The 16,339-nt window shown below is 40.8% G+C and overlaps 2 protein-coding genes across 4 annotated transcripts; one reads left to right on the top strand and one right to left on the bottom strand.

The window, feature by feature from the left end:
* Nucleotides 1-264: 264 nt before the first annotated feature.
* fam117ba (family with sequence similarity 117 member Ba) lies at nt 265-6,080 on the top strand. The gene is made up of 8 exons (XM_072459465.1): nt 265-735; nt 2,677-2,911; nt 3,171-3,254; nt 3,347-3,457; nt 3,914-4,057; nt 4,134-4,341; nt 4,413-4,533; nt 4,852-6,080. Exons 2-8 carry the CDS (start codon nt 2,891-2,893, stop codon nt 5,075-5,077), a joined length of 915 nt encoding a protein of 304 aa, XP_072315566.1. The 5' UTR covers nt 265-735; nt 2,677-2,890; the 3' UTR covers nt 5,078-6,080.
* A 1,631-nt stretch (nt 6,081-7,711) lies between these two features.
* On the bottom strand, nt 7,712-15,326 carry ical1 (islet cell autoantigen 1-like). 3 transcript variants are annotated; one of them, XM_072459241.1, is made up of 14 exons: nt 15,251-15,326; nt 14,613-14,763; nt 12,602-12,674; nt 12,408-12,531; nt 12,134-12,332; nt 11,898-12,023; nt 11,725-11,823; nt 11,553-11,632; nt 11,165-11,214; nt 10,259-10,303; nt 9,956-10,192; nt 9,361-9,642; nt 9,058-9,153; nt 7,712-8,986 (listed from the first exon to the last, which is right to left on the bottom strand). In XM_072459241.1, exons 1-14 carry the CDS (start codon nt 15,256-15,258, stop codon nt 8,871-8,873), a joined length of 1,686 nt encoding a protein of 561 aa, XP_072315342.1. In that variant the 5' UTR covers nt 15,259-15,326; the 3' UTR covers nt 7,712-8,870. The 3 variants fall into 3 exon arrangements, with proteins under 3 accessions (XP_072315342.1, XP_072315420.1, XP_072315496.1); XM_072459319.1 differs by lacking the exon at nt 9,956-10,192; XM_072459395.1 differs by lacking the exons at nt 9,956-10,192; nt 10,259-10,303.
* Nucleotides 15,327-16,339: the final 1,013 nt, after the last annotated feature.

Here is a 16,339-nt window from a genome sequence, read left to right as displayed (position 1 = left end):
AATAACGCACAAACAATGAAGCTGAAAATGTGTAAATTAGTTGCCATAATCTTTTTTTTTTTTTTTTTTAAACATTAAATTATTAAGTCAAACGTATTAAACAAACGTAAACCTAGCATTTCCTTTGTTATTTTACATAGCGTGATTCTGTAGTCTAAGAATTTGACAGATAAACCATTCATTCACGTTGCGTTGAGACCATCGCCGAGTTTTATTTTGACACTCATCATCCGCCGCTCGCCGTTTGTGCGCGTGACTTGACCGTGGTCCTCTCCGTCGCGTCAAGGCACAAGGCTAACAAGCATCATCTCCGCCCTCCTCTGCCTATCTCCTCTATTTTCTGTCCGTCTCGTGTTTTTTCTCGTCTTTCCCTCGCTGCAGATGCAAATGCGCAGTCACGTTTTGCATAGAAATTCTTTTCCACGCCTCATTGTTTGGACCCGACTGCGTTAAATAGCTTTTCTTTTTTCCGCCGTCGTGCCGCATCAGCCGGTAGAGAAAAACATCCATCCACGACAACGAGGAGGAGGCTGGCTGCAACACAGATACGCCCATTTTGACACCTACTGTAGCACAAGCCTTTTAAAACGTTTTCTTATTTATTTTTAAGAGGGCTATTTCACGTGGGTTACTGTTTTTGCCTCGCTTTGATCCCTTTTGCATCTTCCAAAGGGCTGTGTTGTATATCTGTGCCTCATTGAGTGCAGCCAGCGCGCCAGCCGTGCGTCTCTGGAGGTAAGCATGTTTTCCATAAATCATTGTCTCCATGATTTCCCTGTAAAATTACCTCTCAGTGGACAATGTTTTCCTGTTTGTTGTTTTAAAAAAAATAAAATAGGGTTTCTAATATTCCCTGAAGTAGATTGCAGTGAAATGAAATAAGCTGCAGTTTTTCTAGTAAACACAAATGGCCTATAGGCTATTGTTTATGCAGAGTAGCCATTGGTGTGAATAGGAAACGGCACCAATAGAATCACCACGTTTACAATGATCTTAATATAGCCTCATTTATTTTATTGCAACTAATATCCGGTGTCTGTTAACAATTTGACAGACTCTTAAAAATGTTGGTTGAATATTTGGTACACAATACCAGAGCAAAGCTTACAATCCACTGTGAGCAGATATATTTATTACAGTTTCCTAGTACATCCACATCGGGCTCTACACTAGGCCTTATACAATATGCAGTGTTACTATGAGCTCACTGTTTGTTGTCATGAGCTGCTGGCTGACTCCCAAATCAAATACCTGTCTAGTACAACTAAATAAGCTCGTTAAATACACTATTCAGTATAACTTTACGTCTTACAGGCCTAAACTTCCTCTGCGCTGTTTACTACATGCACAAATCCAGCTTGTGTTAATGAATAGGCCTATCAGTCGGGCCGTTCCTTAGCAACAGTGATGTGGTCAGGCCCCCATGCCAAAATTAGCCCCTGGATGTGCTTGGCTAGTGGCGCATGTTTGTTTGTGTGTGTTTGTCTGTTGTTAGGACAGGGCTAATTCATGCTGCTTAGTCAAGAGTCCTTATTTATTTGGTACATTTGTCGTTTAGAAGGGGATATACCCTACAGAGACACATAGGGTGCAGTGTGGGTGATGCCTTTCTCATCTAAAATGGGCAGGGTATTTGTAGCCACCTCATAAGATAATATCCAGGAAAATGTAATATGTGAATAATTAGTGTTTGCAACTGTAAAAAGGTGAATAAAATGCATTGTGGTATGCATATGTATTGCTCATATTGCCATATAATATTGTTTGTACGGATACAACAAATATAGTTAACATGTAATAATCTGATGCAAATGTCCAAGTGTTTATAACCTACGGTAATTTGCAGCAGATCAGGTTAAACACTAGAATTTTGGAAGTGTAATTACTCTGCTTACATATATTTTTGGTGTTAATTTGGACTTTTCTTGTGTCTATATTTTTTGTTTATTTACGTTATGATTATTATATTATGAGAGAGAGAGAGAGCGAGAGAGAGAGAGTGAGAGAGAGAGAGAGAGAGAGAGAGAGAGAGAGAGAGAGAGAGAGAGCATGAATTAGCTTTGGGACATGAAATGCTAGTTCTGCCCTGGACAAAATGCCTAACTTTTAGGGAGTCCTGAGACCTAGTGCTAACAACAATAAAAAAGCAATTAATACAGTGAATATGTAAATATACATCCGCACATAAAACCACTTTTTGTCACTTCCCTCAGCCCTTAAACACTCAATTACATATGCTCACATTGCTGCCATTGTATGAGCCAACAATAGTCAGTCTGGTTCCTAGGTACCTTCACCTTGCTCTTTATTCATGCGCTTAAGGCCCAGATCTCATTAAATAAACATAAGAGTAAATGTGCTGATGCGGTCTGACACATAACTCTGGTTAAACATGCATTCACTTCAGAATCAGGGTCAGTCGGCTAGTGGGCACATGCCCTCTGTGTCCCCACACTCTAGCTAAGCTCTTTATTCCATTAACTAGGAGCCCATGGAGCCTTAAGAGGGGGCCATGTCCGCCCTGAGCAGTACAGGCTGGATCAAGATCAATCTGGAAGTGCTCCCAAACCTAGACAGACAGCGCAGGGCTAATCCCCAGCACCAGCTGTGGGCGGCTGATTTGTTGACATGTTGTTTTTTACATCCTCTTCTGCTTCCTGTGGTTGGTCTGAGCAGATTTCAGCAGCTTTTGGTGTACACTCTCCTTCAGTCTTGCGTGCTGCATTGCATCGTGGATTCCTCCCAGCCCTGCCCTTCCTCCTGCTTCCCCATTCTCCTGTTGGTCTCCTGCCATCGCGTCCAGCTGTGGCCCACACAGGGCGCGACCGCTGGCGCTCACCTGATTGGTCCCTGGCCTCAGGACGACAGCCAGCACCAGCACGTTCCCTACATGCGGGACAAAGCCACGCAGGTCAGTTTCCTCCCTTCAGTGTTCATATCAGAGGGGTTAAATGTGTTTTCTATTCTTGAGATCCAAAGTTATAGAATAGGGATTACTGCAAAGAGGTCAGGAGCCATTTCAGGCAGTTGCGTCAGCTGCTGTAGGTAAACTGCTGCCTCAACATGTGGACCTAGTGCTACGCCAATCACCTACAAACGAATCACTTTTTTCAAAATATCTTGTTAGAAATGGGTTAAATAGTGTTATTGAAATTGTGGCTATGTTTTAGACCCCCAGGGCCTGGGCAGATGAGAGGAGGAGGGGCTCTCACAAACGCTCGGCCTCCTGTGGAAGCACCGACCAGCTCAAAGAGGTACATGTACCCCTGTGTCTCTCCCTCTTGCCTGTTTCTCTCCTGTCTTCATTGATCCACAGTTGACGTGACATTGCGGTCCCATATTTCAGATTGCCAAATTGCGTCAGCAGCTCCAGCGCAGCAAACGCAGCAGCCGCCATCGGAGGGATAAAGAGCGCAAATCCCCTTTCAATGGCAGCCACACTATCATCCAATCTCAGGTGAACCTCATACTCTTTCAGTTGGAACTATAGCTCAACGAATCTGGAAGATGCTTCACTTTGTCTTGTCTCAGTTTGAATCTGTTGGTGTTGGTGAGGCTTTATGTCCCATGACCCTCACAGTGGGCAGCACAGTACAATACTGCAGCCGCTCTCTGGACACCTGTTCCCTGTGGAGGCAGCTGTCCTGCTTTCTCTGCCATGACACAAAAGCAAACTGGCTTTACTATTCAGCCCTGGTATAAAAGATCATTTGATTCTGGTCCACATGTTGTAGTATTTTAATTTTACTTTCTGTGGCCCATTGAGAGATGATTAAGCTAATGAAACCAAATAATCAACATATTTATAGTACATTTGAAAATGAGACGGCAATATATTTTGAATCGTTGATACAAATTGTTGCATAATGTATATTCCTTCATCAGGCCTTTTTTGTGTTCACATTTTGTGCAGTCCCCTATGTCCAAGACCATCTTGATACCCATCCCTATCGCCAAGTCGTCAGCCCCTCGTTTCCGCAACAGTGTGGAGGGGCTCAACCAGGAGATTGAACGACTTATCATCCGGGACACCCCTGAGAAGGAAGAGGCCATTGTTGTGAGTTTGGCCTATTTTTGTCTTCACTAAACCCACAATAGAAAGATCAAAGTTGTTTTCATGTGTGTACCCCCAGCCTCAGGACATCCCAGATGGGCACCGCGCTCCCCCTCCCGTGGCTCCCCAGCGCAGCAGCAGCACTCGGAGCATTGACACCCAGACACCCTCGGGGGGCGGCCTGAGTGGGAACCATAGCAACTGCAGCAGCCGGCCTGACTCCATCTCGCCCTCCTACCTCACTGTTTTAAACGACACGAGCGGAGGCAGCCCGTACGAGGACAAAGGTAGACCTCAACACACATGCCCCCCTGCTGGGAAGATCTGTTACTAATGCTGACCCCTTCTCTCCCGTTAGAACTGGGCCCCTGCTCGCCTCTGCCCAAATATGCTGCGTCGCCCCGGCCCAACAACAGCTACACCTTCAAGCGAGAGCCTCCGGAGGGCTGTGAGAAGGTCAAAGCCTGTGAGGAGAACATGTGAGTGATCAATGCTCAACAGATGCCTTACATTAGTGACATGAATGTGATAATCCTGTGTATCCCATAAACAGGAGGCTTGGGGCCTCATAGTCTAAAATTGTTTCCTCGTAGTCAAAACAAGCTGGATGATACAATAGCATAACAAATCATACTTTTTGCAGGTTATTCCATTGTTGTAGCTATGATGTTAACCATTATTCATCACTTTGCACTCACTTTGATTGCATTTTAAGCATATCCACAGTTTCTGCTTGTCCGAGTCAAAACCTTATTTTGTTATGACTTCGTAATGATCAATGTGTCTCTTGCTTTCAGACCCAAGCCTCTACAGGAGATCCCGCCCTTCCTCTGTCCTGACCGAAACAAGGTGAACTTCATCCCCAACAGCGGCTCTGCCTTCTGCTTGGTCAGCATCCTCAAGCCCTTATTGCCGGCCCCCGAGCTGAGCTTTCGTCCTGGTGTGGGCTTACGCAGTTTGTCCCCATCCCTGGTGCCTCTGTCCACTCAGCCCTGCCTGCTGGAGGAGCCCGAGAGCTTCTGAGGTTTTACCTTAGGAGATCACAAAACATTTGACGAACCCTCCAAAACAATTGCCTTCAGCATGCCAGCTCAGCTCACTCTGATGTCCTTCTCTTGTTGAAGCGCTTCCCACTGCCTCTCCTCAGAAGTCCGCTCCTCTGCGGCCATTTGCAGTTCACACCTCATCGCTTTCTTCTATACCTTTAGTGCTGGTTATGTTCCTGTTTTTTGGAGGAAAGGGCGGAGGACTGACTTTTAGTTCATCATATTATACCATAGCGCCTTTTCACGGACATATCTCTTTTTCTATCTGTAGTTATTTCTCTTGTAATGAAATATGCCTTCCATCAAGAAAAAAAAAAAAACTTAGCCGGTTTCCTTTGGCAACCAAAAAATTTACCACGGAGGCGAATTTTGGTGCTGCCAAATGTATTTTCGTAGCAAAACTTGAAGGGTCACAAAAGAAGACATTTCAAAACGTGCCTGTAACTTTGGACCGATCCGTTTCCCACAACAAAGTGCTTGGATCACGTCTCGATCTTGATCTCTGCACTATGTTCGTTGTAGATACACAGAACGGGGGGGGGGGCTGAAATTATACTGTTAAACAACACGTTAGAGCATCTGTGAACCAAATCCAAATATGTTTTATACTTAACAAGCCACTCACAGTCTATTTCAGATTGTAAAGTGGACAGTCGTTGCCTTCTTACAGTGGTAGCAGTAAAGCGCTTCCCTCTCTCGACTGTGTATCTATGGGAACGGGCCAGGGCTAAGAAATGTGCAGCTTGTTCGACCTGTGTCTGCTCAGCCCCTTTGCTACTGAAGCTCCCTCTGTCACAGCCCTTCTCACTGCCCCTTTCTGTTTCTCTTCTGATCTTTCTCTCTTTTTGCTTTCCTTTTGCAGCCACAGCTCTTGTTCCTATTGTGTTGCTCAGCTTGTGTTGTTGTAGAAAGTTAATGCTCAGAAGAACCTGCCTCCCTACGGCTTGCAGGGACAGGAGCGCGGCGAGGTCAACCAAACATGAGTCAATCAAAAAAGAGTTTTAGCAATTAACTTAATATCATAGACCCTTTAAAAGTTTATAATCAGGAACATTCTGAGTGGAATAAGTCTGGAATGGAGGCAAAGGTTAAGTGGATAATAATATGATTTCATAGTTGGATTGATTGAGAAGGGGTTTGGAAAATGACAACCATGTGGATACATGTGAGGAATATCAGGTCTCAGCTTAAAGACAATACAATTACCTTTTATTATTATTATTTATTTATTTATTTATTGAGCTTTATTTAACCAGGAAAGTCCCACTGGGAGTTAGAATCTATTTTTAAGGGGAGTGCTGGCCCCAATTTTTGATATGAGATTATGAAAGACACTTGTTAGGTTTTACCGGGCAAATACAGCAAATACAGTGTTTATCCCACAATAGTTGCACATTTTTTATGTTTCCATCTACAGATACATTTAACAGTATTTTACAACTTTTTACATACTTTTGAGTTCAACATAGATGCTTTTTTGTTATAAAGATAACCATTCATTTTTGGATCTAAAATCAGTTAATTATTTAAACGTGTTGTGGTCTGCTTCCTTTTGCCTCCGGTTGCTTCCATTTCAGTATTTCGAACATTCTGATCATAGCATTTTAAAGGATCTTTATCTTATTATCAGTAAAAGCACATCTATACAATTGCAGATTTGGACAGTAAATCCAATACAGTGCACTATAAAGCAATGCAAGATATATTTATTATTATAATGATATTACTATAATTATAATATTGAAGGTTGTTCCATGGTAAAAGTAACATACCATCTTAACCATCTTTGAGTGTCCAAAACAGCTGTATAAATCGAATTCTATGAATGAATGAATTAACTATATTGTTTTACAACTTCTCTCAAAAGACGTTACTTTGAGTGGCTTTAATCTCAATATTTAATGTAAAAAAACATATTAGCCTTCATTACTAATAAAGTATTATCAAAGTTATTCTATAACATATTTATTTGAATCTCATATAAAAGCGCTTTAGTGGCCAGTGTGTTCTGATTGGTTGATCACCTCCCCCGCTCCACCCTGCCCCCTTGTATATGTCCATGCTACTGGACGGTGCCTGCTAAGGTTGGTTAGAAATGTACCGGATTGTAAATAACATGGAGGCACACTGTGTTTGTATTATTGGCTGCCGTAGATATGTCATGGAATGAGTCAACAATTGTACTATAAACCCTCTTCCCATGACCTTTGAACCCTCCTCCGCTGAGTACTGTGAATTAACTGTGTCAATATTGTGAAGAATAATATTGTATTTATTTATGAGACCAGAGGAGTGTAATTGGGGAGAGTTTAAAGACTAATCTAGATGACATTGTCCATCTCAGGTTGTAGTGGTAGATTACTAACACACTAACACTATTGTCCGAGCAAACCTGCAGCTGCTATCTCTGTAGCCGGAGTGGAAGTTTCAACTTGTAGCAGAGAAGTAGAGATTTGTGGATGTCTTCAAATCAATTTAACAAGACCTTTTTCCTCTTTGAAATCCACTGGCTGAAAACAATCATCGAGAAAAACAAAAAAAAACATGTTTTGTAAATTTACAGTATTTTCACAGTGGATGATTTTGGAATGAGACTCTTAACACGTAATAATTATTTGCTTGTCCAGTTTATTGGAAACAGAACTGCCAAGATTTCATGTTTAATCCCTTAAATGAAATAATAAAAGGCATAGTTGAATTAAATAAACCGTTTGTGATTCATTAGAATACATTCATGTTTTCATTGTCTCAATCAAAAGTATAATAAAAATGATAAAGCAATGACCGCTAAAGGTGCACTACGTAACTTTTCTAGGAGACAGATAATGCTATAACGTGGAACCTTCCAGACAAAGCAATAACATCTCCATAGAGACAAGCAGGGGGTGGACACTCAACCGTCAAAGCATTTTCCCTTTGTCCCATTTTGTAAAGTCAAACTAAATGCAGCAAAATGTTGATTTGACATTTAAATATAAATCAATGCATATTTGATGTACAACCACTAAAGTGTGAAAGGATGTATAAACATTTACAAATGCCAGTCGTCTTGATACAGTAGTTAAAATAAAAAATAGAATAATCAGAAGAAATTAACAGCAACGTTTTTTCTTTTCACTGTCGCCCCAAAAAAATTCTGTGCAATTCAAAATACAAACAACTAAAACAACAACTAAAGCTAGTGTTTTAAAGCATACAATTATTTAGCCAAACAATTGGAAATAAATACTTAGATTTAGGATATTGAATAATGTTGATTGAGTGGGAATAGCCAAAAATATCTTATTTATCAAATTAATCTTCACAGGATTTTTTTAAACAGATGGGACCGGACAGTTGGTGTGTTCTATTTTTAGCCAGCAAATGTAGATGCTAGCCATATAACAGCATGAAAATGTCTATGATCTATGAAATACACTCAAATGTAGGACCTTTTCCCGATGGGCTCAGTAAGACACCATAGATTGAGTTGCAGCAGCTTAGGCAAATATGAGTTAAGTATTAGTGATTCAATGTTCAATATACAGTATGTGTTCATATTAGAGACATATAACCTTCCCTTATAACCTTAACAAATGTAAACATAGTAAAGGACACACACCCCAACAACGCAAACAGCAATAAGCTCACAATACGCTCCAAAACAAACACTTTTAGTAAACACATAAGAACCTGTGTGCATTAGACTTTGTAGCTTGGTGCGGAATTAACAGTCATTTGTAGATAAGAGGGTTTTTTACAATTGCGCTCTTGCAGTAGAAATGGGCATTTTAGGCATTGAGGAGCTCGTCTTCAGAGCGTCCAATGGCATCTGGGTTGGAAAGAGGATCCAAATCTGCAAACAAGTTGAACCAGGCGGACATGTCTTTGGATGATCCTGGGGCACCTGCAAATAAAACATCATTTTAGTTTATGTAGAGATCCAAGTGTGAAATCAGTGTTGGATAAAGAGTTTACCAGTCTTGGCTGCACTTTGTGGTGGCTGTGCTGTGTGGCTCTGGCCTGTAGGGGGCTGCATTGGTGGGGTTTGAAACATAGGCGGGGTTGCCCAGCCTTTAAAATAAAATAAAAAACATGGTTACATAAAGATTGGTCCATGGATTTCATACATTGTAAACGTAGAACAACGACACAATATTCTATCTTCCCTCAAAATTGCACCTATAACGTTAACAAGTCATGTGATTGAAACCCATGAGTATATCTATAAGTGTTCTATCTCTTATCTACAAAATACCAGCAGAGGGCAGCCTAACCAACCTGTAGAGCTGAGACTGTGGTCCAGCAGGTGTGAGGGCAGAAAGCCTGTGGGGCTGGGGGGGTTTGAGGGGGGTCGGGCTGTCGCTGCGGAGGCCGCCCCACTTTCAGCTAACACTGCTTCTCCAGATGGGACGGATGAAGGGGCACTGGGACTGTCGAAAACCCCAAACGCGTCCTGCCACTCTTTGGTGAACTCATCTGAGGAACCAGGTCCAGGGCTGAGGAGGTCTTTGAGGAACGCCATGTCTCCTTTGTCACTGTCCTCCTGATCTTGTCTCGGACCTGAAGAAGAATCACCATTAATAACTATTCAAGCAAAGAAAGTAACAAAGCATCGCGTTTGGAAAGATTTCTGCTTTGTTTGCACATAATACCGCTTACTATTGAATTATTGACTTAAGTAATCAATTATTTCAACCCAGTCACAGATGATTTTCAAGCTTTCTATGAGTCTTCACTTCATGTTAAGAAACTAAAGAAGTTAAGAAACAAGCAAGTTTTGACCCACAAGAAGCATTGTTAAGAAGTCCAGAATGTTAAAAATGGCGTGGTTGTTAGAGAAGCAGCACACAGATCCAGCTCTTTTAGATTTTACCAGTGTTGTGCTGTTGTGACTGACTAGAGTGGAAGCCCCATGACTGCTGTGGGAGTCCAGGCTGGGGATGGGGCAACATGGCGGGCCGGGCGGAGTCGTTTACAGGACCGGTGAGCAGAGCAGGAGCTGGTTCGTCACAGGCCATAAGCATAAGGTTGTCATCGTCTTGATTTGCGGACAAACCGCTAATACTGTGTGGAGCTGGAGATGGAGTGAAAGGATTGGGAGATTCCGAAGCTAAGATGGATTAGTGAAACTCAATATCCTTATAATATTAATCGATATCAATAACACAAGACTTACCAATGTCACTTATCTGGCGTAGTCCGTCAAAGCCGGGGGTGCGGTCTACAAAAAGAAATACAGCAAACTTTGTCTACACCGAAGTCCTGGTGTAGACAAAGGGTGCATTCATACTTGCTCTTGTTTGGTCCTGGCTTGGGCTCATTTAATCCTTGATGTAGATTTGGTTTGGTCCTATTCTAGACCTGGTTTAGTTCCAGAATAAGTCTCAATTTAGTCCCAATTTTGATGCGGCGCTTGTTCAAGTGTGAGCGCACCCTTGGACATGGTCTTGCATGGACTTGGTTTAATAAATTCAGTTCAATTCAATTTATTTTTGTAATGCCCGAAATCAGCAGCAGTTGTCTCGAAGGGCTTAGTAGTCCCAATTTTCATATGTGTGCAGTGTGATTGCAAGTTCTGTGCCTGTTGGTGGTTGATTGGATCATGAGAAGGGCAACCGCAGACAAGAAAAGCGGCATCCAGGAGAAATAAAAAGTCAATCCTAAAAAGCGTAAAACACACAGAACACAGATTGTGCAAAAAGAATAGACCAGGTAATCATGGAAGGCAATGAAGTCGAGGAAGTCAAGGAGTTCCAGTATCTCGGGGTAGTAATAGTTCGAGATGGAGGAGGGAAGAGAGAACCAACAGTCTGATTACCGAAGGCAAGACAAGCATTTGCACAACTCCAAAAAGTGTGGTCACGAAAGAAGGTTTGGTAGGAATACAAAGGTCAAGGAATACAAAGGTCAAGGAATACAGCGCTATTGTTCGAGCAGTGCTCCTTTATAGATGCGAACCATGGAAGACTATCAAGAAGAAACTAAATAGACTTCAGAACAACAAATTTCCCAAGGACAATTTAAAAAAACAAAACACCGGCAGCAACATGAAACCAATAACACGGCCAGCTACGGTACATACCTGCATTGGAGGAACTTCCCGGTGCGTTGTTGTCATCCAAAGACACCAAGCTATGACGGAAGAAAGAAAATGTATGCTTTAGTGTATATTGAAGAAAATAATACAATGTTATTTGATCCTGGAATCTTCCTAAATGCATTTGGAGCTAATATACAAGACTCTGCTGTAACCTACAATCACACTATAAATTACTTGTGGCGGAACACAGGCATGCACTGAGCCTCGTGCCTGATATGAACATAGCTGAAGTGATTGAACGCAGTATTGCAAACAGAAAACAGAAGTAGGCTGAGGATAATGAAGCCATGACATGTCCAAGAACGTGTCAAAATAGGACAGGGTTTGCTAGTATGCTGGATTATTTGAGTGAGCATATTTTTAGCTTTACCTATCCGTGTTTCTTTGCAGAGCCTCCTCTTTCTTGTCTTCTTGACTTTCTGAAATCAGGTCTAGTGGGTCCCTCAGGTCCTCCAAAGGAAAACAAATAAGTTTAGTGTATATCTTATGGTGTTATGAAGTTTTCATTATTTAAAACAGAACATAGTTATGTCTTGATTTACCTTGATTGTTGTGAATTGATATGTTACATGGCCTTTAAATGCTTCATGAATCTTTGACATGGCGTGAGCTGTCCTCTCCCAGAACTGGAGTAGAGTGGTCTGTCAAACAAGATCACTTTCTTTAATTCCTATATTTGTTAGTATTTAAAATGAAAACTAAATTGTATAAATACCTGATATGTGCAAAGAGAATGAGACAGCATATTACAACGGCTGGCTCCAAGCATGTCTACTTTCTGACAAACATCGTTCTTCAGCTTTTCAAACTGGGTTTTTGTCCCTCTGACTTGGGATTGAACCTAGTTATAGTCAGACATAAAGTAAAATATATGCAATGATTTCTCAACAATGTGTTTCATAGTCATCAGATTTGGTTAGTATTGTCGAAATATAACTAGTTTCTTTGTACTTTGCGAAACTTTTCCATCTGTTTGTATGTGTCCGGGTCCAGTTCTTGTGATACGTCTTTCATCCACAGCAGCGCTCCTCTGTACTCTGTGCGGGATTTTTCCATTCGAGAGACTGTCAGCAGAGTGTCCTGAATCGCTCTCCTCCGAAACGTCTCGACTTCCTGATGCAGACGATGCAATGGTGCACACAGGGCCATCCTAAATTGAAAACATATTAACATAACACAATGCAACAGACACTATATGTGATCTGCTGTGCTTTACTTAACTAACCTTTGCTTTGCAGAGGTGCACAAGGCTTTGCTGGTAGCGTTCATCATGTTGCCGGCTTTTGTTTTATCATGTTCGCCCTGGAAATGCAAAAAGAGCCCCAGCTCATTTTCTTCTTGGGATAACCCTGAAGGAAATATTAAGAGTAAGAATGGTAACTGTATTAATTGTAAAGAAAATGTTTGAATAGAACTTACTTGTAATCCTTTGCTGATAACTCTCAATCACTTTCAGCAGCTCCGTGCAAGTGGACTGAACTGAGCGGAAGAACTGCCATAAACAGAAATGAGAATTATAATATTTCTAATAAATATCATACATTTACCAACCACAAATAAAACACAATATTAAGTAGTAGTATTACATTTATTTTAAAGTTTAGTTTAGTTTTTTTTGTGGAAGTTGAAGTTGAAGAGTCTTCCAATTCTAGGTCCACTATGCATGTCTAGGGGTTTGCCCATTGCTAGCCGGAAACATTCTATAGTATCTTGCACTTATTGCAATACAGGCATCTCCACAGTGACAGATTTGACTCGTCACTTGGCCTGGTCATTTTCTGGCCTCCATAGAGAAGTTTAATGCCACACTGTGGAATATTCGAAAGAAATAACATCTCTATAGGAATTTTCGCACATGAAAGTAACAAGAAATCCCCCAATCCCTATTTAGTCAGTGGAACTACCCAGTCCCCCCCTTTAAAGTTAACATTTGTACAGTATGAAACATTTAAATAATTCAGTAAGTGGGTTAGGAAACAAGGTTATTTTATGGTAAACCTACACATAAAACTGTGATGCACAAAAACAATTAAATAAACAATAAAACACAATTATTCAGTTTTTCAGAAAATCTGTTACTATTTACCAATTTAGACTGAGCTTAAGATGACTTAAAAGGGTTCCTACAGTGCGAAAACTCCTAATGTAACCAATCAGGCTGTGAACGCTTCACCAAAAAAGTACACCTTTAATTTATAGCATTTTCAGGAAGGACTTTTGGGATTTGCCTTTTGTTTTGGCATTGACGAGATAATGCAAAACTTATAAGGAAAACCTTTCCTTGCACATATAGCATGCTATTTTCAATAGTTTCTTAAAAGGTTTGGGTGGTGGCAACTTAGGTACGTTACTTATTAACAGTAGAATCAACACTTTCTGCCTTGTGTGTGTGTATCTGCCTCAGTAACAGTACAGCACCTGTCAGTGGCTGGCTATCACTGCTTAGGTCACTACAAGATACGCTTTTTAATGTGCTCCAATGAGGCGGGAGGCTGCACCGATTCATATTAAGTGTCACTCTGCCTCTGACTCACTGCGATATGTCAGTAGAAACACAGCAGCCAACAGCGATAAACATCCCAGTGGAATGGAACAGAGACGAGAACAAACCCCTTTGTAACTGCAGGTGCAAAACCTAGTCTCAAATTAGGTTAGGTAGGTAAATTAGGTAGTTTACAGCTGGTATGATTGGAATAATAGCAGATATGAAAGTTACGCTCCAAGGCAAAGCTGTGATAACGCTGAGAAAAATCTGATTATACATGTTTTGCGGCTCTGCAAAAGTACCAAATCTGATCAGTGAACAGTGCCCAAACTCAAAAATGAAAATTATGCAGATTCAATGTGATATGTTATGCCTTTTGTTCTTGTACAAATGCTGAATCCATATATTCTCCTTTTTATAGCTTCTTTTACAATCAATAGTGTGTTTGAAGAACCAAGGAGAGAGACAGCTCGGTTGCACTGGGACAGAAGAATCTTGTTTCTACGTCAACAATGGCCTCCCAGTAACAGTGAAATACTACCACCTCCGAGTCTCACGGGACGCCCTGTCACTTCTAAATGCCAGGTCTCAGCCAATCATACGGCTCTTTTCTTGTTTGCTGAGAATCAACACAGCAGACATAGATACAATTTGAATTAAACAAGAGTTGTGTGTGGCCACAGGCAAAAAAATTGATTTTTGAACCAATCAGTTTTTGACTACTTTAAGTGGCCAAAAGAGGTATTTTTCCTCTTACAAATGTAGTATTTAATGAAATAAATAAGACAACAGTAGCATGTGCAATCATAGTCTATGGTAGTACCCAATAACAACCAAGGACATGTGACTTGTTTCCTTGAGTTCATATTGATCATTTTTGAACAGATTCCCTATTCATTTCTATTGGTAAATAAATATATATGAGTATCGCTCAAACAGCTGTACCTCAAGCTTTGCATCCAGGTCTGCATCTGATGCCACCACATACTCGTCTTCTTTCTTTCCAGTGGCTTTAATCAGCACCTGCTTTGTTTTCCAAAATTTCTTCTGCATTCGAGCCATCACGGAGCTGTCGTCCAACATGTCTCCCATAAACCTATGCATAATACATCCACTCAGCATAATATTATGGCAAATCAGCAGGCAAAACAAGACTTGTTTTTGTTCTTTGTTGTTTTTGTTCTTTGCAGTTTTCTCTTTATTTATGTGTAAACAACAAAATATTCCAATCTACACATAAACATGATTTATCATTTAATTAAACCATTTGCATCCATACATTGATGAGGGACATTGTAACCTGTTTTCTCTCAAAAGGACATCAAAAGGTAGCACCTGTAAACCTTAAACTTTCCATTCTCATACTATGATTATGATGAAGATTGTTAATTTTGTTGACAACAAATCCTCCTGGTACAAAGACATTTAAACTTGGGTCTATCAATTCTTCAGACTCATATGTCCCAAATATGTGCAATTCTGGTCATTTTTACACACAGTACACAAGAGCTTTCAAATTGCCATCTTCCTATTCACGTGGAGTACTTCAAATCAAGTTATTTTTGTGTAAATGAAATACATACCCCTCCATAGTCTCTAATGGATGTTAGGATCTCTGCAAAACATGGATAAAGTGGCATGTCAAGAATGAATGATGTCTTCAGCAAAGACGCTGGCCCTTTAAAACGGTGTAAAAACGATGCATGACGGTGTGTGTCGATGACGGTTGCCCATCCAAAATCATGCATTTTAAGCCTTTTTTTCCATGCCTTTTTCCCTCACATCCGGAGGCCAAAGCTGCTGAATGTTTCTAATTAAGTTATAAACGTGTTCCATGCGTTGCCAGGGCAAATCTAAAGACTAAAGACTAATCTAATGTGCTAAAGCATCGGACAGACACCTGCTTTAAGGACACAGGAGTCAGCTGGAGCAAGGCAAAAATACAAGACAGAAATAAAGGAAAGTATTGGTCAAAGCGATTAAAAAAATGAAATAAGTAAATGCGTCTGGATTTATTTTTTGTAATAAGATGTAAAAAAGAAAAGTTAGATCCAAATCTTCATTTAATAAAGGCAGCGAAGTAGCTAGCAGTAGTTTAGCACGTAGCTGTCTTGTGTGACCGTAAGATGTGTCGCGTCACCTTTAAAGTGAACGATGGGACTGTCAAACGAGCGCATATCTGCCTTATTGACGCGTGTTGGAAAGGAGAAATGGGCCTGTACCTTATCGTTGATCGTGTCCAGCTGTCAGAGCATCTATGTTAGCCTCTTCTGCCGATAGCCATCATCTTCTGAGTCAGAGAAACAGGATATGCAAACGAGCTGTTGCACCGTAGCTACACTGGAGGGCGCTGGTGTCCTCATTTACAAAGATCGTCTATTGAAACAGTCAATTTCTGACCAAAGTCCATAATTTTAATATCATTTTTGTTACTTGCATTATTTATTATTACATTTCGCACTTAACTAGACAATTGAAAACGCAAAACAGAAATAAAAAGTGCTGGGCTGAACCAGTTTTAAGGGCATGTTAGCAGAAAGATGACAGATTCCTGTTAAGAAGCAAATTATCACAATATGTAATGCAAACAACAAACAGCAGGCATCACATGTTGACATTTTTACTTCTATACAATCTATTTGCCAGTTGAAGTGTTATCATGAAAAGACCAA

This window comes from Eucyclogobius newberryi, unplaced genomic scaffold (assembly GCF_026437365.1).
Source record: "Eucyclogobius newberryi isolate DKJ021-1_F unplaced genomic scaffold, fEucNew1.0.hap1 SCAF_1, whole genome shotgun sequence".
Classification (NCBI taxonomy): Eukaryota; Metazoa; Chordata; class Actinopteri; order Gobiiformes; family Gobiidae; genus Eucyclogobius; species Eucyclogobius newberryi.
Note: the sequence above shows the minus strand (reverse complement) of the source record. Positions and strands in the feature narration are given on the sequence as shown.

Excerpts from the sequence above, each read along its gene's own strand:
- fam117ba (XM_072459465.1), top strand. The coding sequence starts at position 2,891 with ATGCGGGACAAAGCCACGCAG. Across the intron at positions 3,458-3,913 it reads ACACTATCATCCAATCTCAG|TCCCCTATGTCCAAGACCAT; the intron begins GTGAACCTCATA and ends CATTTTGTGCAG. Across the intron at positions 4,058-4,133 it reads AGAAGGAAGAGGCCATTGTT|CCTCAGGACATCCCAGATGG; the intron begins GTGAGTTTGGCC and ends GTGTACCCCCAG.
- ical1 (XM_072459241.1), bottom strand. Across the intron at positions 12,024-12,133 it reads AGATGGAAAAGTTTCGCAAA|GTTCAATCCCAAGTCAGAGG; the intron begins GTACAAAGAAAC and ends GACTATAACTAG. Across the intron at positions 11,633-11,724 it reads ATCAATTCACAACAATCAAG|GACCTGAGGGACCCACTAGA; the intron begins GTAAATCAAGAC and ends TTTCCTTTGGAG.